General features: G+C 37.3%; 1 protein-coding gene across 1 annotated transcript in view; it reads left to right on the forward strand.

Annotated features, from left to right (window-relative positions):
- Positions 1-27,341, forward strand: part of LOC124773398 (disks large homolog 5-like) — a 192,856-nt gene extending 165,515 nt beyond the window's left edge. The window contains exons 25-27 of the mRNA XM_047249398.1: positions 13,789-14,018; positions 19,902-20,121; positions 21,576-27,341. Of these exons, the coding sequence (XP_047105354.1) occupies positions 13,789-14,018; positions 19,902-20,121; positions 21,576-21,682 (557 nt within the window). The 3' untranslated portion in view covers positions 21,683-27,341. The remainder of the gene's footprint in view (positions 1-13,788; positions 14,019-19,901; positions 20,122-21,575) is intronic.
- Positions 27,342-27,661: the final 320 nt, after the last annotated feature.

Here is a 27,661-nt window from a genome sequence, read left to right on the forward strand (position 1 = left end):
AAAGGTGGGAATTTAAGGAGATGGGACCTGGATAAACTGAAAGAACCAGAGGTTGTAGAGAGTTTCAGGGAGAGCATAAGGGAACAATTGACAGGAATGGGGGAAAGAAATACAGTAGAAGAAGAATGGGTAGCTTTGAGGGATGAAGTAGCGAAGGCAGCAGAGGATCAAGTAGGTAAAAAGACGAGGGCTAGTAGAAATCCTTGGGTAACAGAAGAAATATTGAATTTAATTGATGAAAGGAGAAAATATAAAAATGCAGTAAGTGAAACAGGCAAAAAGGAATACAAACGTCTCAAAAATGAGATCGACAGGAAGTGCAAAATGGCTAAGCAGGGATGGCTAGAGGACAAATGTAAGGATGTAGAGGCCTATCTCACTAGGGGTAAGATAGATACCGCCTACAGGAAAATTAAAGAGACCTTTGGAGATACGAGAACGACTTGTATGAATATCAAGAGCTCAGATGGAAACCCAGTTCTAAGCAAAGAAGGGAAAGCAGAAAGGTGGAAGGAGTATATAGAGGGTGTATACAAGGGCGATGTACTTGAGGACAATATTATGGAAATGGAAGAGGATGTAGATGAAGATGAAATGGGAGATATGATACTGCGTGAAGAGTTTAACAGAGCACTGAAAGACCTGAGTCGAAACAAGGCCCCCGGAGTAGACAATATTCCATTGGAACTACTGACGGCCGTGGGAGAGCCAGTCCTGACAAAACTCTACCATCTGGTGAGCAAGATGTATGAAACAGGCGAAATACCCTCAGACTTCAAGAAGAATATAATAATTCCAATCCCAAAGAAAGCAGGTGTTGACAGATGTGAAAATTACCGAACTATCAGCTTAATAAGTCACAGCTGCAAAATACTAACACAAATTCTTTACAGACGAATGGAAAAACTAGTAGAAGCCAACCTCGGGGAAGATCAGTTTGGATTCCGTAGAAACACTGGAACACGTGAGGCAATGCTGACCTTACGACTTATCTTAGAAGAAAGATTAAGGAAAGGCAAACCTACGTTTCTAGCATTTGTAGACTTAGAGAAAGCTTTTGACAATGTTGGCTGGAATACTCTCTTTCAAATTCTAAAGGCGGCAGGGGTAATATACAGGGAGCGAAAGGCTATTTACAATTTGTACAGAAACCAGATGGCAGTTATAAGAGTCGAGGGGTATGAAAGGGAAGCAGTGGTTGGGAAGGGAGTAAGACAGGGTTGTAGCCTCTCCCCGATGTTGTTCAATCTGTATATTGAGCAAGCAGTAAAGGAAACAAAAGAAAAATTCGGAGTAGGTATTAAAATTCATGGAGAAGAAATAAAAACTTTGAGGTTCGCCGATGACATTGTAATTCTGTCAGAGACAGCAAAGGACTTGGAAGAGCAGTTGAATGGAATGGACAGTGTCTTGAAAGGAGGATATAAGATGAACATCAACAAAAGCAAAACAAGGATAATGGAATGTAGTCGAATTAAGTCGGGTGATGCTGAGGGAATTAGATTAGGAAATGAGGCACTTAAAGTAGTAAAGGAGTTTTGCTATTTGGGGAGCAAAATAACTGATGATGGTCGAAGTAGAGAGGATATAAAATGTAGGCTGGCAATGGCAAGGAAAGCGTTTCTGAAGAAGAGAAATTTGTTAACATCCAGTATTGATTTAAGTGTCAGGAAGTCATTTCTGAAAGTATTCGTATGGAGTGTAGCCATGTATGGAAGTGAAACATGGACGATAAATTGTTTGGACAAGAAGAGAATAGAAGCTTTCGAAATGTGGTGCTACAGAAGAATGCTGAAGATTAGATGGGTAGATCACATAACTAATGAGGAAGTATTGAATAGGATTGGGGAGAAGAGAAGTTTGTGGCACAACTTGACCAGAAGAAGGGATCGGTTGGTAGGACATGTTCTGAGGCATCAAGGGATCACCAATTTAGTATTGGAGGGCAGCGTGGAGGGTAAAAATCGTAGAGGGAGACCAAGAGATGAATACACTAAGCAGATTCAGAAGGATGTAGGTTGCAGTAGGTACTGGGAGATGAAAAAGCTTGCACAGGATAGAGTAGCATGGAGAGCTGCATGAAACCAGTCTCAGGACTGAAGACCACAACAACAACAACAACAACAATCTAATAAAACCTGGGACGGACATGGCCTACACATTTTTCGAATGTATGTGGTATATAAGTATATATGCAGTATATAAATATAAATGCACTATATAAATTTGTTAATATCGAGTATTGATTTAAGGGTCAGGAAGTTGTTTCTGAAAGTATTTGTATGGAGTGTAGCCATGTATGAAAGTGAAACATGGACAATAAATAGTTTAGACAAGAAGAGAATAAAAGCTTTCAAAATGTGGTGCTACAAAAGAATACTGAAGATTAGATGGGTAGAGCACATAACTAATGAGGAGGTATTGAATAGAATTGGGGAGAAGAGGAGTTTGTGGCACAACTTGACTATAAGAAGGGACCAGATGGTAGGACATGCTCTGAGGCATCAACGGATCACCAATTTAGTACTGGAGGGCAGCGTGGAGGGTAAAAATCATAGAGGGAGACCAAGAGATGACTACACTAAGCAGTTTCAGAAGGATGTAGGCTGCAGTAGGTACTGGGCGATGAAGAAGCTTGCACAGGATAGAGTAGCATGGAGAGCTGCATCAAACCAGTCTCGGGACTGAAGACCACAACAACAAACAACATATAAATGGGGAAGTTTACTAACAAAAATAACAAAGTTCTTGATGAAATCATTTCAAATTTTTATGCGATTCTCTAATAAACTTCTAATAAAGCTTTTCTGGCTGGAATAATATTTGCCTTAATTGGGTCGTTTACCTTGGAACTTTGTACACTGTAGCCAGTAATTCTGAAGCACAACACTCTCTGTTATTACAGTACGTGATTGACTTCACCGTGTATTCAGAAAGGCAGTATGGAGAACATTCTGAAATGTATTCAAGCATCCGTTTGCCGGTGCAGCGCTTCTGCAGCACCGAATTCAGAAGCGACATAAGCTTCAGATTTTTAATATATATGGTACATAAATATATACTACATAAATGGGAAACATAGTTGGAAAAAAAAAGTGAAATGTTCATGACTGATTCACTCCAAATTTTTATGTGATACTGTAAAAAATGTTTGTACATATGTAGACTACACATTTTTAAAAATGACATTGGCTTCATGTTTTTCAGTTATATAAGACTTAAAGAGGACACATTAACAAAAACCTTGAAAAGTCCTTGAGCAATTTAGTTAAAATATTTAGGTGATGCTTCTAACATTCTGATGACTTAAAGTGCGAGTGTGGATATGGGTTATATTGGCTTACTCCCCCAAACCACCTTCCATTTCTTTACGAGATGACTTACTTAGAATTTGCAGCCACTCTTCTTTACCGAATAGCCGACTGCTGGAAACCCTCTTGACTTCTTCTCCGTCAAATAATGCTAGGTACAGGAATTTTTAGACTCTTTCTACTTATGAAATAGACATAAAAACTTTACTTTTTGTCAACTAACGATGTATTTGATCTCCATACACTATAAAAATCTCACTTTCCACATGAATATGTAACTTCCTGCAAGTCTCTCATACAGTCAGACATTAGAAACAAATTGGGTTACAGTTAAAAGTAAGTTGACTTGGATACCATGACCTTTCTTAACATGAATCATAAAATTAGTCTTGCCTCTAACAAGGTTGCGTCAAGAGTGTATAAGAGTTCTTTTTCAACTGTTCTTGTTTTAATAACAATAATCAGTGACACAATAAGCACAGAGCTACATATAAACTCCATGTTTCTTCCTTACACACTCACTAAAATATGTGTGGATTGCCCGACAGGTACTTATCGGTGCCGTCCGACCGCCGCGTCTACTTTCTTCCTGTGACTGATTTGAAACCTGCACACACAAACATGTGACACCCAGTAGGTAGGATTCTACCATCCCACACACATATCCAGAAAATCGTGTGTTCGAGATGGTAGAAGGGTGAGTGGTTCTAGAATTTACACAGAAATTCTCGAATCACTACAAATCCCCCCCTCAGATTGAACACCTGATATTTTGTACATAATCATTATGCAAATAATATCACTCATAACAATATTTCATATCTTTTCAGTATACATTTCTTACATATGTTTATATACATATCTTTACTTTCAATAACAATTCTCTGTCCTCTCTTGAACAATCTTCCGCTTATTGTTTTTCTACTCTTTTCTTAATTTGCTTTGTTATTAAGACATGAGCATTTACTCATGGGTTTAGTCAGGTTTACTAATATTTAGGAATTGTGAGGACACTCTTCTTTTTTCCAATTGTAAACTTCGTACTATCTTTTTCCTAGTATGTACTATTTTCATTATTTGTAGCTTGGAGGAACTCTGGATGAAATGAAAGTGTTCTTTTGACATTCATTTACTTCCACAAAACTTAATAATGCTAGTTGTTCATAGAATTCACACTTCCCAGAATGATCCCTATAAAATTTGTGACTTTTGTCATGATACTGTCCCCTTCTCCTAGGATCAGTTCCTATTCCTTGGTTGTGGGTTGACTGTATGAGAGCACTTCCTCTTTCCATTCTGATAGATACACCCCTTACAAAACATCCCTATTTTTTAGGCCACATATCGTCCTATCTCCACGTAGGTATGCCTGCCCTTTATAATTAGTGAATGTCGGGTAAGCCCCCTTATCCTTTCTGAGTAGGCCTCATGGTTCATTACCCTAGTATACATTTCTATGTATACCATAATTAAGTGTTGTCTGGTAAAGATGTAAATCTACGTAAACTTCGCATTCATTCTTTAATATATCATTTACTCCCTAGAGTCCTCTACTTATCAACTTCTATATTTTCAATAGGTACTATGTCTACATATACTATTTATGTCCCCCTATCCTTCAATTCATCAGAGTACTCATTACACAGATGTTTCTTAATGATCAACATGACTAATTCTACTCCTACTTTCATTTTCTTTCTTTTCTCACGCCTCTGTCTTGTTTATTCATTACTCATTACTACTTTATAGTTGTTTGTTATGTATGTGCAACTCTTCTTATTTATTTTCGATGTAGAACCATCATAACTTCCTATACATGTGCGCATATTTCCATATGTACACGTTTTCCCTACAACACCTGGTGGTTCTCACATCGTGACAGGCTTCCTCTTATGTGATTTAATGTTTGTGTAGAAGTGTATATTTGTGTATATGTGGATGTGTGTTAGTGTAGTCTGATTCTTTGGCCTTCTTATCTAAAGATAAGATTTAGGTTTTTAGTAACCACGGAGATAAGGGAGGACTTCAGTGATACAAGTTTGTGAATATGGAAATAGGGAAAAAATAGACAGGACCTGAAAGGAAAAATAGATATGGATGCAGGGATCGAAGAAGAGAAAGAAGATAGCCCCAAAGACAGGAAGGAAACCCTTCCCACCCCTCTTCCCTAGGATCCTTACCCCTCAGGTACTTGAATGAGACGTCAGAGGTGGTTTGGTGTATCGTTTCCTACAAAACGGACGTGTCCGACCTTCATCCTTTGAGGTCCCCGAAGGAAATCCTAGCAACGCTATGGAAATGACAAATGATGAAAAATCGGGCACACTTGTTTGTGAGGGTTGTTTGAAAGGTGTGATGTGTGTTTTGTGTTAATCATGATTTATCTGTTCTTGTAAATCATGCTTTTAGCTACAATATCCACCCCTTTCAAAATTTGTACAAACCCTCCCATCTATATCACATCTCATAAAAGGTGTAAAATACTCTATACAAAATAGAAAACCTATACACTATGGTATAACAGCTGTACAGCTAGTCATATCTTATTATATTTTCCACAAATATAATAATCTATTTAGTTTATTTTGTCTAGGTATCACTTTTGTTCTGTGATTCTCTTAAGCTGTTCTCTATTACATAGTCCTATCCAGTTTTCTAAGCAATAAGATAACAGAATAGTTTTAGATTTTAAAGGAATTCGGTGCAGGAAACTATTTGTGAAAAAACACCGAAAACAACTCAGGATCCAACGGTCGTTACTCCGCCCATTAACTTAGAATGTTAACATACATATACAATTTTACATCCTTTACATTGTAATATGCCTCCCCCTTGTTTTTACTTGTCTTAAATGCCAATCGAAATATTTCCTCATAGTACCCCAAGTATTATTATAATATTTTGGGTCCCACAGATCTGATATTAACTTTTCTTGAGCACTGGCAGACCAGTACTTCTCTTCAAATTTCTTTTGAAAGTCTTCCCAAGAGGAAAAATTCTCAATATTTACTGTTCCCCATTCTGAGGCTTCCCGTAGAAGGTACCCCACAGCAAATTCGATCTCCTTGGAATCTTCCCAATTTTTTGGCGAAGCTTGGTTAAATCTTTTTAAGAAATGGGTTGGATGTACATCTACATCTGGCTTAAATTTAGGGAATTGTCTAGATAACCCTGAATCAGTTCCCCATTGCAAATCATTCACCACTTCACTAGTTAACACGACATTAGGTGAAGTTACCCTTTTTTCTATTTTGTCTTGGATAAGCTTAATTTCTCTCCCCACGTCATCCGTACCCTTCCTGGTATCATTACGTTCGGAAGAAGGAATAGGTGACACGTTCCCAGATGTTATTCTCTCAGTAACCTTTCGATCTATAATTTCTCCAAATTGTTCCTCCAAACTAATTACATTTATAATATCAGAGTTAGCTATTTTCTCTTTGAAATTCCTTTCTACATTATCTACCCGTGTATTGATACCTGCAACTTGTGATTGAATGATTGACATTAATTCATTATGCTTATCTACACTTTCTTTCAAAGTATTCATTACCTGTATTACATCATTGTATTTCATATTGTACATGTTTTCAAAAGATCCTAACTTTTCAATAAGTTCTGATTCTACATTATTACATTTGTTCTCTACGTCAAGTTCTAACATTTTCGATAAAACTCGAAAAGTGTCATTCTGTTTCTGACTAAGATTAGTAAACATATCATTTATATGAGTGGCCAAAGAATCTGTCAACTCGTTCTTTAAATCTACTTTTAAATTCTCTACTTTACTACTTATGGCGTCAAATTCAGTCGTCAAAGCACCCATGCCTTCACATAGATTACTAAATTCCTTGCTTTGAGAGTCGACTTTGGCATTTAAGAAACCTAAATTTGTCCTTTGAATATTTAGAGTTTCACTCTGAGCATTTAATTGAGAATTTACTAAGTCTAGTTCTTTACTTAGAATCACACTCTGATCATTTAATTGAGAACTTAATGAGTTTAACTTAAGACTCTGAGCTTTGATTAAATTTATCAACTCAGCCCAGTCAGGCACTTCTTTGCTAATTTTCATGGCCATAGCAGGGTGTTGAGTTTCCCCAACCTGTTGTTTATTTTCCATACTTTTATATGCCTTAGTTCTTTTAAGCATTTAAAACTGACTTTAAATATGATAATTACACAATAAAAGTTCACTCAACAGTATCTTGTACTACTTCGTACTAAAGTAATCAAGTTTGTTTCACACTCACCCGGCGTAGAATTCACATTGTGTAGGTGAGCGGATGTGGAGGTAGGCCAGCACCGGCTAACAGCAGTTGGTGTTGGTGGCGTCGAGTGTGTATGTTGGTTTCTGCGTCTGTGTCCCCACGATGTGTGTGAGGGCTGTATATTCCCCACACTGGATCTTCTTAGCTAAAGCGTTCTATGCGTACTTCTTCTTAGACAAATACGTCGAAATCTTCTGTACTATTTTTATCGTTGTGAATGTTTCATTTCCTCGATGTTTTTTCATTTAAGTTTCGCTCCATTGTATATTTGAACATATTCCAGTGTCTCGGAGTAATTCCCTTGTCTTATTATGTTTGGTTGCTATGGCAACACATAACAGCTTGTTTTCTCGTTTTTGACTTAAAATTCCTGTTTTCTCGGTCCTTTCACACAGGTCGCCAAATTCTAAAGTTCTGATGATTTAAAGTGCAAATGTGGATGTGGGTTATATTGGCTTATTCCCCCAACCCACCTTCCACTTCTTTACGAGATAACTTACTTGGTACTTGCAGCCACTTTTCTTTACCGAATAGCCAGCTGCTGGAAACCCTCTTGACTTCTTCTCCGTCGAATAATGCTAGGTACAGGAATTTTTAGACTCTTTCTACTTATTAAATAAGTAGACATACCAACTTTACTTTTTGTCAATTAACGATGTATTTGACCTCCATATACAATAAAAATCTCACTTTCCACATGAATATGTAAATTCCTGCAAGTCTCTCATACAGTCAGACATTAGAAACAAATTGGAGTACAGTTAAAAGAAAGTTGGCTTGGATACCATGACCTTTCTTAACATGAATCATAAAATTAGTCTCGCCTCTAACAAGGTTGCGTTAAGAGTGCACAAGAGATCTTTTTCAACTGTTCTTCTTTTTCAACTGTTCTTGTTCTAATAACAATAGTCAATGACACAATAAGCCCAGAGCTACATATAAACTCCATGGTTCTTCCTTACACACTCACTAAAACATGCATGGATTTCCCGACAGGTACTTGTCGGTGCCGTCCGACTGCCGCGTGTACATTCTTCCCCCAACTGATTTGAAACCTGCACACACACTAACATGTGACACACAATAGGTAGGATTCTACCATCCTACACTCATATCCAGAATATCATTTGTTCAAGATGGTAGAAGGCTTAGTGGTTCTAGAATTTACACAGAAATTCTCGAATCACTACATACTCTGATTTACTGGTTGGACATAGAGTACATATTTCTTTAATATAACTGGTACATAAATGGATATATAATAAGTAAAGGCGAAATGTTGTTAGCAAAAATCTCAAAAAGCTCGTGACCATTTAATTTGAAATTTTTACTCCAGGCTCTAATAAAAATTCAAAGAGACACTGGCTGAATATTTTTTAAATATAATAATACATAAATGTATCTAATACATAAACAGGAAATGTGGATTAGTGAAACTCTCTCTCTCTCTCTCTCTCTCTCTCTCTCTCTCTCTCTCTCTCTCTCTATCTCTCTCTCTCTCTCTCTCTCACACACACACACACACACACACACACACACACACACACAAGGGAAACATTGTTAGTAAATATCTCCACCCCCCCCCCCTTCCTCACCACACCCCAAGGATGTGGTTGCGCAGGATCCTAAGAGCACAACTTAAATTGTAGGAGCTGAATATTTCTGACGAGCATGATTATAAATTTCACTGTTGTGCACCGAACATTTCGAGGCTGAATACACGTTCTGTTGAGCACTTTGAGTTTTCCGTAGGAAAGCCAATTACAAATAAAATTGCTCAAGAACGCATTTCCCCCTTTATATAGAATAATTATACTTCTTGCCATTGTTATTGCATAATTTGTAATCTACAAAAAAACTAAATCAGATATAAAAAAATTAACCTTGAAGTTTTGTCTTTTTCAGTGTGTGTTGTCTTTTAAGATATATCAAACACAAACATGCCAGTAAAATTTTAAATAATGGCTTAAATGGCTGGCCTTTGGCCCTGAAATGTTTTTAAGTGGCTGCTCCTTAAATGTTAAGTTTTGAATGAGATTCAAATGCTCCGCGATTAAAGAAATTCATCACTCATTTTCACCCGTAACATAATTAATGTTGTGTAAAAGGAAATTTACTTTGAAAGTAATGCTTCTCGAACAACAGTTTGGTGTATTTTCCCACAACATGTTAGAAATGACATTCATCAAAAGCAGCTTGTTGTTTTGAAGTATTGGATAGTTTTCATTCTAAAGCCGTTGACACATTTTGCTGTTGGCTGACACTTGTGTGTGAATTATATTTTGTTTCTGTAAAGGGTGTATTTTCTTTGCTACTAAAATATTATTTTGGCGTTGTTCTGTCATTTATGTTTTATTGCTGCAGTGATATTCTACAGTAACAGGCTAAAGTAAATTTCTGCATTAGAGTACCAGTTCTTGCCAGTCAAAATTACAATACAGTGAAAACTCGCTTTTACACTTTTAAAGGGACTTCAAAAAAAAAAAAGGTGTAAAACGCGGGAAAATGTAAAATGTGGGAAATAATGTTTTGAGTTGTGAAAGTTACATATAGGATATCCCCTTGCACTTGATGTATGATATATGTACATAACAGGCATCAAAAGACTTGTCAGGGAATTTTTTATTATCTAATAAAAACCGCTGATGTAACTGGAGTTGATAACTGTCTGCGAAGTGGAAACATTTAACTTAATTTCAGACATCATAATCGATGTTTTTGGAAAGCTTGCAGCTGTCATTCATTATTTAAATAATGAAATACTGCACTTGTTTATTTCGAGAATTTTTAATTTCGAATGTCACAATTGATGTTTTTGGAAAGCCTGCAGCTGTCATTCATTATTTGAATAACAAAATACTGCACTAGTTAGTATTTTCTCATGCTTAGCACAACATGTTTTGAGAATTTTTTGTCATTGTCAAGTGCAAATGTGTAAATAAGTGTTTTGTATAGTGTTTGAATATGTGTTGTTCTGCATCTCTTGCACTGTACTTGTCGTTTTTGAGGTTATCGGATACTGTGTGCCTCATCAATTACGTAAGAAACCACACACACACACACACACACACACACACACACACACACACACACACTATCACTCATGTTGTTTGTTTGTGTAACATCACAAGAAATACATACGTAAATACTGCACTTGACAACAAGAATAAATTCTCGAAACATGTTTTGCTCAGCATTATTGCAATATGTAATTGGCACTGTGTTTACACTAAACACATTTGAGCAACGCAAAGTGAATGAAGGTGTCAACTAGCACTCCAAGTGGCCATAGGCCGAAACATGCTAAATATGGTTAGACAAAGGTGTCACAATAATCACAACAATCATGAAACTGCATTTGCTCAGTAGAGGCAGTTTAGAAATGGTTTGATTGGTCATGATACCTTCATTCGAACAAACCTAATTACTCCCATCAGCCACCACGCCAAGTAGAGCTTGGCAGGGGCGGGAGATACGGCACAAATTGTTACAACTTTTACTCATTTACACGTTCAAATCTGCTGAATAGAGTGCCCTCATGGTAAGAAACTTAACCACTTAATATTTGTAAACACTACTGGATGGTCAACATTATGCCAGCATCATATTTTCTCCACAAACATTTTTTTGGAATGCGTAAATCATGGGAAAGTTATAAATATGTTGATGCAGAATCAGGTGCAAATTAACATTGTGGGCATAGGAAATTTGACGGGACCGATAAAAAATGTCATAAACGGTGGGAAAATGTTAATTCCAGGAACGTAAAAGTGGGGTTATGCAGTAATTTAACTGAAAACTAAAACAATGAAAAACTTCCAGAATTCTAAGAAATTCACAAGTTTTTCCCAGATTTTTCCTGCTTGTCCTAGGCTGTTGGTTGGTTGGTTGGTTAGTTGATTGATTTTGGGGGAGGGGATCAACAGTGAGGTCATCGGTCCCATCAGAGTGGGGAAAGGTGGGGAAGGAAGATGGCCATGTCCTTTCAAAGGAACCACGCTGGCATTTGCCTGAAGTGATTTAGGGAAATCACGGAAAACCTAAATCAGGATGGCTGGACATGGGTTTGAACTGTCGTCCTCCCGAATGCGAGTCCAGAGTGGTAACCAGTGTGTCACCTTGCTCAGTCCAAGGGCCGTATACACCCGAATTGTGTTATTAGGTTTGTGTGTAAGTTTGTAGTGTTTTTCTTTTGCATGTTAGTCCTCCAGTTGCAATGGGTTTATTTATTGATTGTCAGTTATTATTTATAGTTGACTGGTGCTATTTGTGTTTACATACGGTTGTTTGGAGATAGTGAGTGGAGCTGTGGACGCAAGAAAATGGAGTGGCAAGGGGAGAAATCCGAAGATTTTCAACATATTCGTGTGTTTGAGTTCAGTTGAGGCAACCAGAAACTTGTGCCTTGTATGAAGATAATGCCATTGGACAGGGCACAGCAAGAAAATGTTTTTCTCATTTTAAGGTAGATCATTTTGACATTAGTGGCTCTCCACCTTCAGGAAGACCTTAAGGGTTTGATCGAGATTGTTCAAACATGTTAATCCACAAGGATCCACCTCACTGTACTCAATAACTGGCAAATGTTATGAAATCTGATCATTCCACCATCATGCGACATTTTCATGCAATGGAGAAAGTTCAAAAATCGAGTGTGTGGGTACCGCATGCTCTAAGCCAAAATCACAAAAATCAGCGGGTGGCCGTTTGTGCATCTTTACTTGCTTGTCATCAATTGGATCACGAACAACACCAACCATTCCTATCTTGTATCATCACTGATGATGAGAAATGGTGTCTTTATGCTAACGTAAGGAAAAGAAAGAAATGGTTGAGCCCAAACATAGCAGCAACTCCTGCTTCCCCAAAGTGTAACCATCATTGCTGACATTTATTGTCAACAGTTGAGACGTCTTGCAGACGCAATCCAAGAACAATAACGAAGAACTGATGCTACTTCTCGATAACACCTGCTCGCATTCTACTAGACTCACAAAAAACATTATACAGGAGATGGATTGGGAAGTTATTCTGCACCCACCTTGTGCACCTGATCTTGCACCCTCAGGTTTTCACCTTTCTGCTTTCTATGAAACATCCTTCAAGGAGCTTCCTTTCTGGGTGAAAATGCAGTCTGAATATGACTTGACTATTTCTTTGCTTCAAAGCTGCACAATTTCTGCAGCCGCAGAGTCGGAAAGTTATCCCAGCATTGGCAGACTGTTGTAAATAGCAAAGGAGAATATATTATTGATGACCAAAATCTCCATTATGTGTATCTGTTGCATTTATTAAACTTATGCACGAACCCAACACATCTTCTCAGCAGAAGATATGTCAATATGCTGACCGTTTCGATAAGTCCTTAAGTGTTGTGTGCATACAGCGATTCATACATAACTGTGTTCAGTAACTGCACCCCCCCCCCCCCTCTTACTCCTGCTGCTGCTGCCACCACCACCACCACCACCACCACCACAAAATGTGAAGAAACCACACATTCAGAAATTCTTCTGTGTAGTTGTAGTTGTGAAGCAGATGTGATTTCTATTTGTGTTTGAAGTTAATTTTATTATCCAGTCACTAAGTAGGTGATTAAGATTTTTCTGGTGAATACCTTACTCCTTTGTGTCAATGAAAATAATCAATTTTTGAGAAAATAATGAAAGTGGGTGGATTTAAAAAATCTACTCAGCAGATGACAGCAGGAGAACACAGATGTATAAAGGTTAAAGAAATTGTCAAGCATTTGGAGCCAGTGGCTTCTTGTGGAAGAACGGTTGAAGGGGAAAGAAGGGGGGGTGAAGGAGGAGGACTAGCGAAGTTTAGGAATTGGTGAGAGTTTGGTCAAGTCACCCAGAATCCTGGGTCAGGGGAGATTTTTCCAAAGTCTTTTCGTTTCCTACATCTCACCAGTCCTTTTTCTTCACTCCTCTTCCTCCCCCTTCAACCCTTCTGTCAGAAGAAGGAGCCACTGCCTTTGAAAGCTTGTAAATTTCCATAACTTTTATATTTGTAGGTTCTCCTGCCACTTCATGATGAATAAATTTTTTTATCTAACCAGTTTCATTACTCCATTGTTTGCAACACTAAGGCTGATTGATGGATAGTATCAATCATTTAATCTTATGATATCATATTTATTCCCCTTTTTTCCCATTAGAGATTTTCTGCAGACTTTAAAAAATGTTGAATGATTGTTACAGATCCTGTGTTCAGACCAGTGCTGATAATGGGACCTCTTGCTGACTGCGTTATGGAGAAGCTTATTCAAGATTTTCCAGATAAATTTACTCGTTGTATTCCAGAAGTGATGCAATGTCCACAGTCAGTAATGGAAAAAGGAATAGCAGAAAATTTATTTGTGGACTACAGAAAGAAGGGCAGCTATTTTGAATGTACATCTGTTAATGCTGTGAAAGAAATATGTGATAAGGTACATAATATGTGTTACAGTAAATAAATTCTGCAACAGAAATTTAACATTTTTAAAAATGTTCGGATAATAAGTTGCCGTCTCTTTATCTAAGAATAGATGGTGAATGCAGCTAGCCGCTATCTCTGTGTAATGTCTTGTCTGTATAGACGTGTATCTGTTGCCTTTAAGATCACTTCACCTTCACACATAAATCTATACAGTAAAGTAAGGCCCTCCCCGTTTTTGGCTGATCCGTGATAAGACAGGCGAAAAATTAGACTAATGGAGGATTATTAGTATTATCTCTATTTTCATTCGCTCTCTCTCTTTCTCTCCTTTATCTATGTACAGTTTTTAATATAATATTTCATTACGTGAAATCAGCCAAATAGGATCTTTGGTGGAGTCCTTCGTCTTGGTAATCAGCGGCTGGCTTACTGTAAGAGATCTTTACATTTATTATTACTGTTAAACACTGCAGTCAGTCGGGAGAATCAATCGTTTGGACAATTTGTTCCTTTTACGAAAGATTGCAAATTCCAGATATGTACGAAGCCTTTTTGGACGATTTAACACAGACTCAGTGATTGCAGGCTCTCTTAGACACAGCTGAAACTTCCCCACTAATTACAGGGCCAACATGATCATCAAATGATTCAGAAAAAACTCATTCATTCATTCACTCCAGAACAAAAAAGTCACAAACCTTATTTATGGAGGAAATTGTGTATTAAATCCATCTCCATTACATGTCCAGATCTCCGGTGATTCCACGCCTTAATTATTTTCCGTTTACAGTCTCTTTCTCTTCAAACAAACCGCTAGCGGCACAAATGTTAATTGGCTCGCTTTAGCGAGAAGAAAAGCAGAATATGTATCTCTCAGAAACACGTCAATACCTCAACAGATACTCCAGAAGCTGTCCTAGTTACCATTCTAACAACCATGGAGAATGCATATATGCATCTCTGTTATTTCAAAGAATAAACGCACTAGAAAATACTTTGGCGTTGTCGAGCTGTCGCCGCATATATTACGAGAAAATCAGATCAGATAACTTTTCCAAAGTGAATGAATGTGGATGGTTTGATTGAAAATGATGAATTGGTGCGTGGTAGAGGGTATTTTCTGTGGGGACATTACAGAAACTACATAAAAACCAGGAGAAAAGCTGCCACTCACCTGTAGCTGATTGACACATGACACAGACAGACACTAGCTTCTGCTCTCTCTCTCTCTCTCTCTCTCTCTCTCTCTTTGCAGTGGAGGGGAGGGGGAAACGATAAGCAGTTGGGATTTCCTACCTCCCAGTAGTGGGCAGGTAGTGGTGTGCTCTTCTTCAAGGTAAATATTATTTTGAAACAGTTGACCAACCATCGTCTGTATGGAAAGTTTCATTACTTGCCATCATAAATGCTTTTTCACATGTTTGGAATTTTTTGTCTCACTTATTTTAAGCCCCAAAACACTCCATACTAGGTCCCTTTAATTTCTGCAAAACTAAAGTCACTGCTTGATTCTCAATTTTCAACTTGTGACTGGAACAATAGGTGTGGTGGAGAGGCCAATCCTTTCTTCGCCACAATACAAGCCCTTTTTACTACAATGTCTCATGCATTCATCCTACACTTGAAAGTAGTAATGCTGGTCATCTGCGGTACACTGATGAAGAAATTCCTCTTGGACAATCACTTTGTTGCTGAAAAGCAAACCACAAGGTTTTGCATTTGAGCACCAGTCTGGCACAAAGTTTTAATCTACAGTGAAGTTTTGATAGTGCACACTCTCCTATAGAGTGAAAGATTCATCTTGAAATTCGTCAGTTGCTTCTGATTCCATCTCTCTCCTCTCCAATCTTGGCACCTATGGGCATTATATCTGCAGTGGGTTGTGGATAATCGTTTTGATGTTGAAAAACATACTGCAAGGTTCTGGGTTTGAGTGCCAGACCGGCTCAAAGTTTTAATGTGCAGTGAAGTTTTGACAGTGCACTCTCTACTAAAGAGCGAAAGATTCGTCTCAGAATTATAGAGCTGTCTCCATGTCAAAAAGTCTCCTCTAAAATCTTGGCACCTATGGGCACTATATTGCAGTTGATTGCAGAAATTATGCAAATATGTTAACATCCTTCACCAGAGCTCTGCTTGTGCCCTGAGATGATGGATATCCTACCAAAAATTTTAGTCATATGCGCTATAATAGTATTTTTTTACTCACAAACCCACACACTATTCAAACCCATCCATATGCCACCCGTGCTCTTTTTTCTACATCTCAAAGGTCATTTGCCTGTGGATAACCCAGTTACAAGGTCAGTTCAATACACCCATCCACCACACTTACTGCAGTTACAGACATTTGTAGTCCAACCAAAGGAAGTTACACAGCATAAAGAAAAATTCGTGCACTCAAACTTCACAGCCTGATTCGTAACATACCAGCAATAAAAAATGTCTCTCACAAAATTTCATCCTGCGCAGATTTCAGGCAGTAGATGGACATAAAAGATCGGCAGTGTGGCTACACTGTAACACATGTACTGTAATACCTCTGTCAGGAGGTAGCAGCGGGGCTGTGCGGTTGGTGCAGTGGATAGCGTTTTGGGTTAAGATGCAGTAGGTCAAGGGTTTGAGTCTGGGTCAAGGCTTATTAGTTTTTGTTTGCTAAAAGTAGTCTGCATGGTATGATATCTGCCATCTTAATTGCTATACAGTGATTACAGTGGGTCTTCTACAAAAACATTTGCAGTTATGTACTGTGGACACAGAAATGGAAGTACAATCATTTTCATTGGCCAACTTTTAAAGAAACCTTTTGCACTTGGTGGATGCGAATTGTTTTGTATCTACTGGATTCCAAACTTGAGTTGTATGGGTACTTCCCCCAGTGGTCCCGTCGATTAACATGAACTATTATTCTTGCCACCTTCAGGTCCATAACACTTCGTTAGGGCCTCATGTCACCAGTAGTGCTAGTAACATGCTTTGCAAATAATTTCAGTGAGCCTGTTTGTGGAGGGCACACAGAAAACAGGTTTGGGATCTAGCAGATGCAGTGGTGCAAAACAAATCACGTCCACGATGTGTGAAAGGCTCCTTTAAAAGCTGACCAATGAAAATGATAGTACTTCCATTTCTGTGTTTGTAGTAAGTAACTGCAAATATCTTGTAGAAGTCCCACTGTAATCGCTGTACGACACAGACTACTTTTAGCGAATATAAACAAATAAGCCTCAACACATAATCAAACCATCGACCTCCTGCATGCTAACTTTTTTCGCTTTGTGATAGATGGCGCTGTAATAGTCACAAACATATGGCTCACAGTTTTAGACGAACAGTTGGTAACAGGTATGTTTTTTAAATTAAAATACAGAACGTAGATACGTTTGAACATTTTACTTCGGTTGTTCCAATGTGATACATGTACCTTTGTGAAAACTTATAATATCTGAGAGCGCATGCTGTTGCAGCATGATTACCTGTAAATACCACATTAATGCAATAAATGCTCAAAATGATGTCTGTCAACCTCAATGCATTTGGCAATACGTGTAACGATATTCCTCTCGACAGCGAGTAGTCTGCCTTCCGTAATGTTCGCACATGCATGTTGTCAGGCGTTGTCGGTGGGTCATGATAGCAAATATCCTTCAACTTTCCCCACAGAAAGAAATCCGGGGATGTCAGATCCGGTGAACGTGCAGGATATGGTACGGTGCTTCGATGACCAATCCACCTGTCATGAAATATGCTATTCAATACCGCTTCAACCGCATGCGATCTATGTGCCAGACATCCATCATGTTGGAAGTACATCGCCATTCTGTCATGCAGTGAAACATCTTGAAGTAACTTCGGTAGAACATTACGTAGGAAATCAGCATACATTGCATCATTTAGATTGCCATCGATAAAATGGGGGCCAATTATCCTTCCTCCCACAATGCTACACCATACATTAACTTGCAAAGGTCACTGATGTTCCACTTGTCGCAGCCATCGTGTATTTTCCGTTGCCCAATAGTGCATATTATGCCGGTTTACGTTACCGCTGTTGGTGAATGACGCTTTGTTGCTGAATGGAACGTGTGCAAAAAATCTGTCATCGTCCCGTAATTTCTCTTGTGCCCCATGGCAGAACTCTACACAACGTTCAAAGTCGTTGCCATGCAATTCCTGGTGCATAGAAATATGGTACGGGTGCAATCAATGTTGATGTAGAATTCTCAACACCGATGTTTTTGAGATTCTCAATTCTTGCGCAATTTGTCTGCCACTGATATGCGGATTAGTCGCGACAGCAGCTAAAGCACCTACTTGGGCATCATCATTTGTTGCAGGTCGTGGTTGACGTTTCACATGTGGCTGAACACTTCCTGTTTCCTTAAATAACGTAACTATCTGGCAAACGGTCCGGACACTTGGATGATGTCATCTAGGATACCGAGCAGCATACATAGCACATGCCCGTTGGGCATTTTGCCCACAATAGCCATACATCAACACGATATCGACCTTTTCCAGAATTGGTAAACAGTCCATTTTAACACTGGTGATGTATCACGAAGCAAATACTGTCCGCACTGGCGGAATGTTACGTGACTATGTGACTATTACAGCGCCATCTATTACAAAGCAAAAAAAGTGGTCCAACTAAAACATTCATATTTCTTTACATACTACACGAATATGTAATAAAAAATTGGAGTTCTTATTTTAAAAAAATGCAGTTGATATCCGTTTGACCTGTGGCAGCTCCATCTAGTGGGCCAACCATAGCGCCATCTGGTTTCCCCCTTAAAGCTAGGCGAATTTCGTTCTTTGTAGTTTTTTCGTTTGATGCTTATTTCATTGGAGATTTGGCCCGGTTGCTATCAATGGACCACCCTGTGTATGCCGACAGAGGTAGTTACCGTACATGTGACTTCAGTGTTGCCAGATTGCCAGTCTTTAACATCCATTTACAGCCCGAAATATGCACAGGACAGAATCTCATGAGACACATTTTTGTATTGCCAGTATGTGAGGAATTGTGCTACGAAGTCAGAGTGCACAAATTTTTCTTCACCCTGTATGTGAAAACAGCCATGTTATATACCAACCGAGCCATAATTACTGTGCAACATTGTATGTGAGTTAGGATAACTTACAAGCTGTCTACCTTGATTGAATAGCTACCACCAAATTGAAGAAAACCAAGTTGCTCAACGTGCTGCACAGAACAACACCTGTGACTTCAGCAGCTGGTTAAATAACTATACTTTTAGGATTTTAACCCCTCCTCCTCTGAAATGCAGGCATGGGCTATTCCTCCAACACATCTTCTCTCCGTCCTCTATCTACTTACACTAAATTTCTGGTAAACCCCATCCTTGACTATGACCCTCCCATTTTGGGCTTGTTACCTACTTTGCTGTTCATTTCACCACCACTTCTGAAGTTGTGCCCTCCTCCCCCTCAAATATCTCCTTATCCTCTCCTTGTCTCCACTTCTTACTCCTCCTTGTCCTCTCTCACGTACTCATCTTCCTGTACTACAGCTCATAAACAGTAAAGTGTTTCTGCAGTTGCATACAGAAAGTGAGAGTGAGAATGAGTGTGTGTGTGTGTGTGTGTGTGTGTGTGTGTGTGTGTGTGGGGGGGGGGGGGGGGGCATGCACGCACGCACTTGAGCTGGGGAACAAGAGAGAGAATGTTGGTGAAATTTTCTGTGCAGTTATGTGTGTGTAAGCACCATACATAAATCAGCTACAGGTGAGTGGTTGCCTTCCTTCATTTTTGTTTATAAAATGTGTACACACTCTATTGCTCCAACTTTTAAATTTAACATTTTGTAATATTGTCCAAACATTCAAACTTTCTTTATAACATTAAACGTGCTTTTCCCTTTCATTTGCAGAATACCCATTGTATTCTTGACATAAGCTTGACTTCAGTGGAGAGACTTCATCGCCACCAAATATACCCCATTGTTCTATTAATAAAATTCAAATCAACAAAACAGATTAAGGAGGTCAAAGATACTAGGTATCCAATGGAAAAGGTTTCAGCAAAAGCAGCAAAAGAAATGTATGAACATGCTTTGAAACTGGAAGTCGAGTATCGACATCTTATCTCAGGTAAGAACTGTAAAATGCCTTTTGTAAAAAGGTCTGCACAGCTTTAGTAACAAGATAGAAATACATAATTTACATGGTGTAGTGATTTATTATACAAAATGTATATCAGAAGAAGGATGAGTTAACTTAAAAGATACAGTTGTCTACAGTGATCAGCTAATGCGCAAGTTCTCCACATGAGAGGAAGCAACTTATTTGTATGACAGTAAGTAGAAAGATAGCAACGTGTGTTAGCATGCTGCTTCCAGTATTCAGAGAGGCATGCTGGGTCCCAGATTGAATCTTCCCTGTGGATTAACCAACCAGCCTGTGGATAACATTTTTAGGTAGTGAATACCGTTCTGGTGCCCATGTGCCACTTCAGCTGAAAAATTTTTGTAAAGGTATGAGGAGATGACAGAAAGGGCATCCAGCCACTTCCCACCTCTGCCACTAACATTGCTAAACCCACATCAATATGCTGACCCAATGTATTGTATAAAGCTCAGAAAAAGATGATGATTTCAGGTGACACTGCACTGATTTGTTATTGAGGAAGTGAATATTCGGATATAATTTGCCAAATAGATACAAAAAATTGAGTAATGCTTACAAAGAACATAAGTTTATTTTAGAACTCATACTGGTGGTAGGTGGAAATAAATTTGTTTTGCTTTTATTGGGTGGAACATAAGCAACAGTCATTGGTGAGGCGTCATTCAAATCTGGCAAAGTTGAATAAGTTCCATTAAATACAAGAAAATCAAAGCAACTATGTTTTTTGACCAAAGGTGTGCATTTTTAATGAATTGTGGAACTAGAAACATCAGTAACATTTTTGAACCCCAAATATGACATTCAGTACTGTCAGTGATGAAAACTAAGAGCTGGAATTGTCTTGATAGACAAGACTGTATACTCACACACTGCTATGCACATTGTCAGGGTGATTCATCTGATTTTGCACACATAATTATCTCTTTCCCCTGCAATTCATCCTGCCAAGAGATAGAGACGTGTAAGAAATTGTTGTTTTGAAGTAATTAAAATCTCAAATGACAGAATTCTATTCCAAGTTTTTCTTTAAACTATGTTCCATGTTACCAGATGTACTTGGAGAAGAATGATGAGAACGTAAAAAAATGACAAAGAAGTGTTTGTCTTTGGATCCTATAATGTTCCTACTTGTGTGATGTGCATCTTTTCTAGTCATTCACCACTTATTTCTTATAAACTTCTCTTGTGCTGGAATTCATGTGTTGCCTGCTCTTATCAAGTGTATTTTATGTTTTATAATTATTTATCCATTTTTTTCCATATTTCATCATTAGTCTATTTTATCCTCCAGACTGAACCTTAAACTCTCAAAGCACAAGTCGTGTTTGAGTTAATGTAGCTTTGCCTATGATTATATCAGTCTCATTATTGTTGCTCATATGCTTTGTGAATAAATTTGTTGAATTGTGATGTTACAGCTGTGATTCCAGCTGGTGTGAATGTGGCCTACATGTGCACACAGATCAAGGCAGCAGTGGATCAAGAACAGAATAAGACGCTGTGGGTTCCTTGTGGAACATTGTAGATCTGTGCTTGTCAGATATTGAGAACTGTTACTGATGATGTTCCCTTGCGGAATTTTTATCTAGAAGAACAGTCAGATTCTGACATGAACATTGTGTTAGTATTTATTGTTTAATAATAATAAATAGGACTCAATAACATTGAGTTGTATTATAAAAACTGTTACCAGCTCTCTTTGAATTCTCATGGATGTGTAGATGTGATTTTATCGTAAAGGACGTAGTAATTTCAGATAAATGCTCTACAATAAGAGTAAATTAAGGGTAGAGGTAGAGGAGTATTAACACAGTTTCATGTCTGTCATTTGTTTGTGTTGCCATGAACGTCTGTCTCCTGGCTGCTTTACATTTCTGCATTTTTGCCTATCTGTGGGATGTTAACCTGGTGGTGTCAAACTACCACAAATGCTCTTCTATAATTTGCCCAGTCATTATTCTTGCTCTTTGTTTCCCTTTTATTGCATTAGTGTACATAATTAGACAAATTTCACATCACGAACTGAAGATGTGTGTCACATTAATGTTATCAGTTGTTATTATTAATCCCAACAGCCTCCAAATGATCCACCTCCATTATTTTTGGTGAAGAATACTCATCTAGATTTCAGTGGCAGGGTAACAAATGAAGATTACTTTGAGACAGATTGTGCCCAGTTGGACATTTAGTTCAGTAATCAACATTTTTGGGCACTAAATGTCTGTAGCTATATTATTCATGGATAATTGTTATTGATGTACCATATTCAGTAACATTTAATATTGTCTGCAGTGTATGAAGCTTTAATGCATCATAAATTTTTGGCTTTGAATCAGTAACTGCAATAATTTAATGCCTGTGTGGTCAAAATTCTGTGAAAGACGTCTAGATCCAGAGGTTCTCCCAAAAAAAACAATTCCATTGCAAACTAACGTGACAACCATGTCTCTTGTGTTCATGTTCTGTTGGCTTGTAAAAAACCCATTTCACCATTATTCGATTTCCCAAATCACCCCATGCTGATATGGAAATTTATGCTGGTAAAGACTGCTATGCGTCAGTGGCCCTAGACTGTTATATGTTCTGTTTGTTTATTTTGTTGTATGTGTTAATGCAGTTGTTAGATTATGAATACTGTGTGATATTACATTAATAACTCAGTTGTAAGTAGCATAAAACATATGATTTTATGTGCAGGTTATGTTTTAATATGAGAATTCAGAGAGAACTTTCAATTTTAGTCATTTTTTATCTGTTGTATGTATATATTGTAGACACTGTGTGTGTGTGTGAGTGATGAAGCAACATGTAAATGCAATACTCATTCAAAATCTGTTTGAAATGTGTCAGTCAAAGAATTGTTGTAACTGTTTTGTAAGATTGTTCAGTCAAAATCTGTTGCTGTAATAATTTGTCAAAGCATTTTCTCTACGAGAATAGTTTATGGGAAAAAAGCTTACAATGATACAGATTTACTGTTTAATTTCTATCAAGTGATACTGATATTCAGCTGAACTGTACCTGTTTTTGCATAACCTGTTAACAAAGTTTTGTACCTCTTCATTGTACTTCTCTGAGACTTTTTGATGTAACATGAGTCAGAGTTGTTTGAGTAATTTGAAATGATTAACACACAGTAGTGTTAATAGTAACTTTCAGATCTGTCCAAGGACAGCATAAACTATGGCATTTCTTTACAAAGTGCTGACTGCATTAATATGATTACAATAAATTTTGATTCTCATGCAGGGGATCAATGACAATCTTCCATTGAACTTGCTGTTGTCTTATTACTCCTCCCTTATACAAATGGGTTTTCAAATCCTTTTGGGATTTATAATTTCCTCTTCACCTTTGACAAAAACAGGAGTGGTTCTGCTGTGCTTGGTTGCCACAGTGTTACATTAAAAAAAAGCTGTAATGGCACTATTTTGATCCGTTTATTGTTCAGATTAGTAAATAATGACATGAGATTCCAAGAAACCTAGAGATTTATAAACATGAAGTACATGCACTCACTCAAGGACGGCACATTGACGGATAGCCCTTGACCTCTCTGCCTCGAAAATCCACTATAACTTCAAATTTTACTGATCCTTCATCGGTGAAAGAATAAAACTAAAATTCCTGAGCAAATCCAATCAAGTTCTATTGTTATTGTGAGAACTATGTGGTTTCCCACCTTCAAAATAGTGAGCCTTATTTCTGCCACTGTGATCACATAAAGGTTTTGCATGACATATATTTCAACTGGAGAACTAAAAAATAATCATGATTTCATTGTAAGGTGGAAATTGAAAGAACAACATGGTGGCGAACACGCTACCACTGTGCACTAAGAATATTTCAGGATCAGCCTACTAGAATGCTTCATTCATTACATTCAAGATAAACAGTAGCGACCACTACCTCCTAAAATTAAATATGCATCCAGTCTCCTGAAATGTACAAAGACACTAGAAAGGAAGAAAGTAAGTGTAAGAGATACCTTGATCTAACTGTCCATAAGGATTAACCATGAGTTTTTTTCATTTCACATTGTGAGATGCAGGAGACGAGTGATGCATTGGAGCTAACATAAGAATACATGGCAGCATCCTGAAGAGGTCTCACATGGTTATCATAGTGAAGAGTTATTTGAACACATGGTCAGCAGAAAACACTCAAGTCTTCCTGCAGTTATGGCTTTGTTGTAATTTTCTCACCAAACATTTCAAATTACTTGGACCATTTTGACTTGCACTGTGTTTAATTTTGTTGGCTGTGCACTAGAGAAATTTCAACGGTATTTATGAATCAAGGAAATTTTAGTTTGCATTTTGTACAGTACTTGTTTACATTGTTAATAATTTTTGACTTAAACGGTATTGTGTCTGCTGTGCTTCTTTCCCATTAACAGACAGTAAAAAATAAATCCCAGTGCTCTGTAGTAATTAGTAATTGTTATCATGGTACTTGTTCCTTTCTTACAAGAAAATTTTTTTATGTCTCAGTAATGACTGCTAGAAAAATATGAATTGTCTGTTAAATTGGAAATGTCTCACAGATGGAGAGTGTTATTACTTAAGTAGTTAATTGCAAATAAGATTGTACAGTTTTAATTGGACTTTACAGTTTAATTTGCGGCAATGGTGGATTTTTGTATTTCACTTAGACATTGAAATTTTTGTCTTGATTACTGTTTTGAAATCGCTAACTTCAGTTAAAACTAAGTTGCATAGATTTAGGTTGTATATGCTGGTAATACTGGTTCTGGACCATATGTCATGCCTACGTATTAGGTGAAATGACAGATGATTAGTACAACACAGTGAACAAAGCTGATGGGTTGATGATATCAACTATAGCTTGGTATATGTAAATAAGAAAGAAAAGAAACATTTGTAACTATTTACTCAAGCTTCATTTTTGAGAAAGAATTTGATACTAAGAACATTAAAGGGGGTCTGTTAATTCCATTTGGCACTCTTTATCCATGAACCAATACTTCATCAAAAAGATTAGCATAGGATAGACTATGTCACAGCTAAAGAGTTACATAACTGTGTGGTGGCAGTGGTTGTGTAGCGATGGTCCAATTCACCAGCGTGTGTTTGTCATGGCAGTTTTGTTTGCCATGAAGTTTTTGTTTTCAGGTGGTTATAAAATTGTTTTGCCTCTTTTAAAATTAATTTCTTATAGAGCCTTACATGAGTTCTTTGTAACAAATATGCCAAATCAGTTGACTAGTATTTGTCACCAGAGTTCGTTGGTGTCTTTGAATTACAGGCAGCATAAAGAATAATGAATTGTTTACTTATTGAGGAATCAGTAGACAGGTGTTATTTGCCATTTTAGGAATCTGCTACGTTGGCAAATATATTTTGAAAGTGTAAACTAGATGCAAACAAATTTATCGCTACATAAGGTTCCCCTGACACTCTTGTGAAAAGCATTTTTTTGTATGTCCTGGATAGATTTGGATTATCTTTCTCTGTGTATGTGTTAATTATTGTTTATTTATTTATTTAATAATCAGGGAAATGAGGTGCAGAAGAGAGGATTAACTGGCCTAAATTATTTTTTTAAAAAATCCTGTTTTTTATAGTACATTGTACAGATAAACAGATTGTACTAATATGCACCAGCAAGCACTTCCATGAGACATCTTTCCCTCCCTGTGATCGTTTCATAAATTGATGTTCTGTTGAGCATCTTCCACATTTAATTTCATTTTGTATAACTTGCCATGTGATTGTATTTGTTTCTTATGTCATATATAGTTTTCTGTGTAGTGGATTTCACTGTCATTATTTCAGTTCACGTACCATGTTCAAAACACTTTTCATTCTCATGTGAAATATACCAGCAGGGAGATGTGGTCATTAAATCTGATGCCTCATTGACTGGCTGTCACCCAAAACATATCATCAGTTTTGATTTGGGCCATAGAGTATTTCAAAATTCACTCCCTCTAGGAATGAGTATTTTGTAGCAATAGTGGTTTGAAGTAAGACACTTGTTCACAAAACACTAGACAAATATGTGATCACTATCTGCAGTTGACTTTCTAGGTCAATTTCAAATTTTATTTTTGTAGTCAGCTCTTGTAATTAGAAAGGAACTTCAATGTAAACTTTTTACATTCATAAGAGAAATATTGAAAGATAGAAAAAGTGCAATAAGAAAAAATCTATTTGTTTGAACTACACAGTCATCTGAAGTTCCAATTGGACCGTAAACTACTTGCAAACACGTTAAAAAAGAAGAATTTAGTTTGCACTTTGGTAGACTTTCATTGCTTCTCTGTGCACTTTTCTTTCTTTTTTTTCATGTGACAAAATAAAATGTTTGGTGGCTTTGTTTATGTATTCATAACCATTGAGTCAAAGATGGGCAACTGTGATTAGCATTTTAGAATACAGTAGTCTTCAAGTACAACTTGAATGACACTCTTCCAGTTTTTCATTCCTCTTCATATCTGTTGATAGGATCTGATTTTCTATGAAATTACTGTGGGAAAGAAGCCCTTAATCAGTGGCAGCCACGTTTCTTAGTATTATTGTGCACTCGAGTCACGTATTTTACAGGGTGCTCTCTCTTCCTATATTTTTAAAAGAAATGCCGCAATATAATGTTTATAGAGAATCACTTTTAACTTATTTGTGTACGTATTTGATTAACAGATGAAACTGTATATCTTTGTAAATGTAATGTGTGAAATATCTTTCCAACTTAAGGAATATGTTTTAATAATTTTTTATGTGTACTTTGACTGAAAATGTATTTTTGTAATGTATTTAACCCTCTTGTGACTTTTAGAAATCAGGGTACTGTCAAACGTGTTTTATTAATGTAAGAAAATTAAGTGTAAAGGAAAAATTATGTATATTGGTGGATAGATCATTTTATGTTGGAAGTTATATTTACAGAGACTGAACAAGAAGCCATATTGGCTCAGAATTTTATTGTGGTGTTTTGTTGCACCTGTACAGATAATTGCCAAGCACAAAATAGTCATGTGGTGTATGTTGGATTTTCTTTCCCTCCTTTTTTTTATAAGCAGTAGATAATTGTGATGTGAAAATAATTTAATTAAACACAGTGTTCAATTGTTAAAGTTGTGGAAAAAATGTAAATTTTAATTGAAATGACCTTAAACATGTCCCTTTTTCAGAATAAAATATTGTGCTTCCCGTTTTAAATTACTATCCTTCACTGAAATTTTAGGAATATAATTGAACCATTCTTCTATTTTGATGTTTTAACAAATATGAGATGTGAATTGCATAATAATGTTCCACTCTTGGTGCTGTAGACATGACTTACCCAAGTACATGTATGCTTAAAGCACAGAGACATTGGAAATATATATGTTACATGCAGAGTAATCAGTTTACATGAGCCAATAAAACTTTATTAACACCAACAAGTAAATCTACTCAAGGGGTACACTTTGATTTTGATTGGTGTTGAATATGTTGTTGAGTAGAGCAAAATAAGACAGATATGTTTCCCCCCCCCC

This window comes from Schistocerca piceifrons, chromosome 2, assembly GCF_021461385.2.
Source record: "Schistocerca piceifrons isolate TAMUIC-IGC-003096 chromosome 2, iqSchPice1.1, whole genome shotgun sequence".
Lineage (NCBI taxonomy): Eukaryota > Metazoa > Arthropoda > Insecta > Orthoptera > Acrididae > Schistocerca > Schistocerca piceifrons.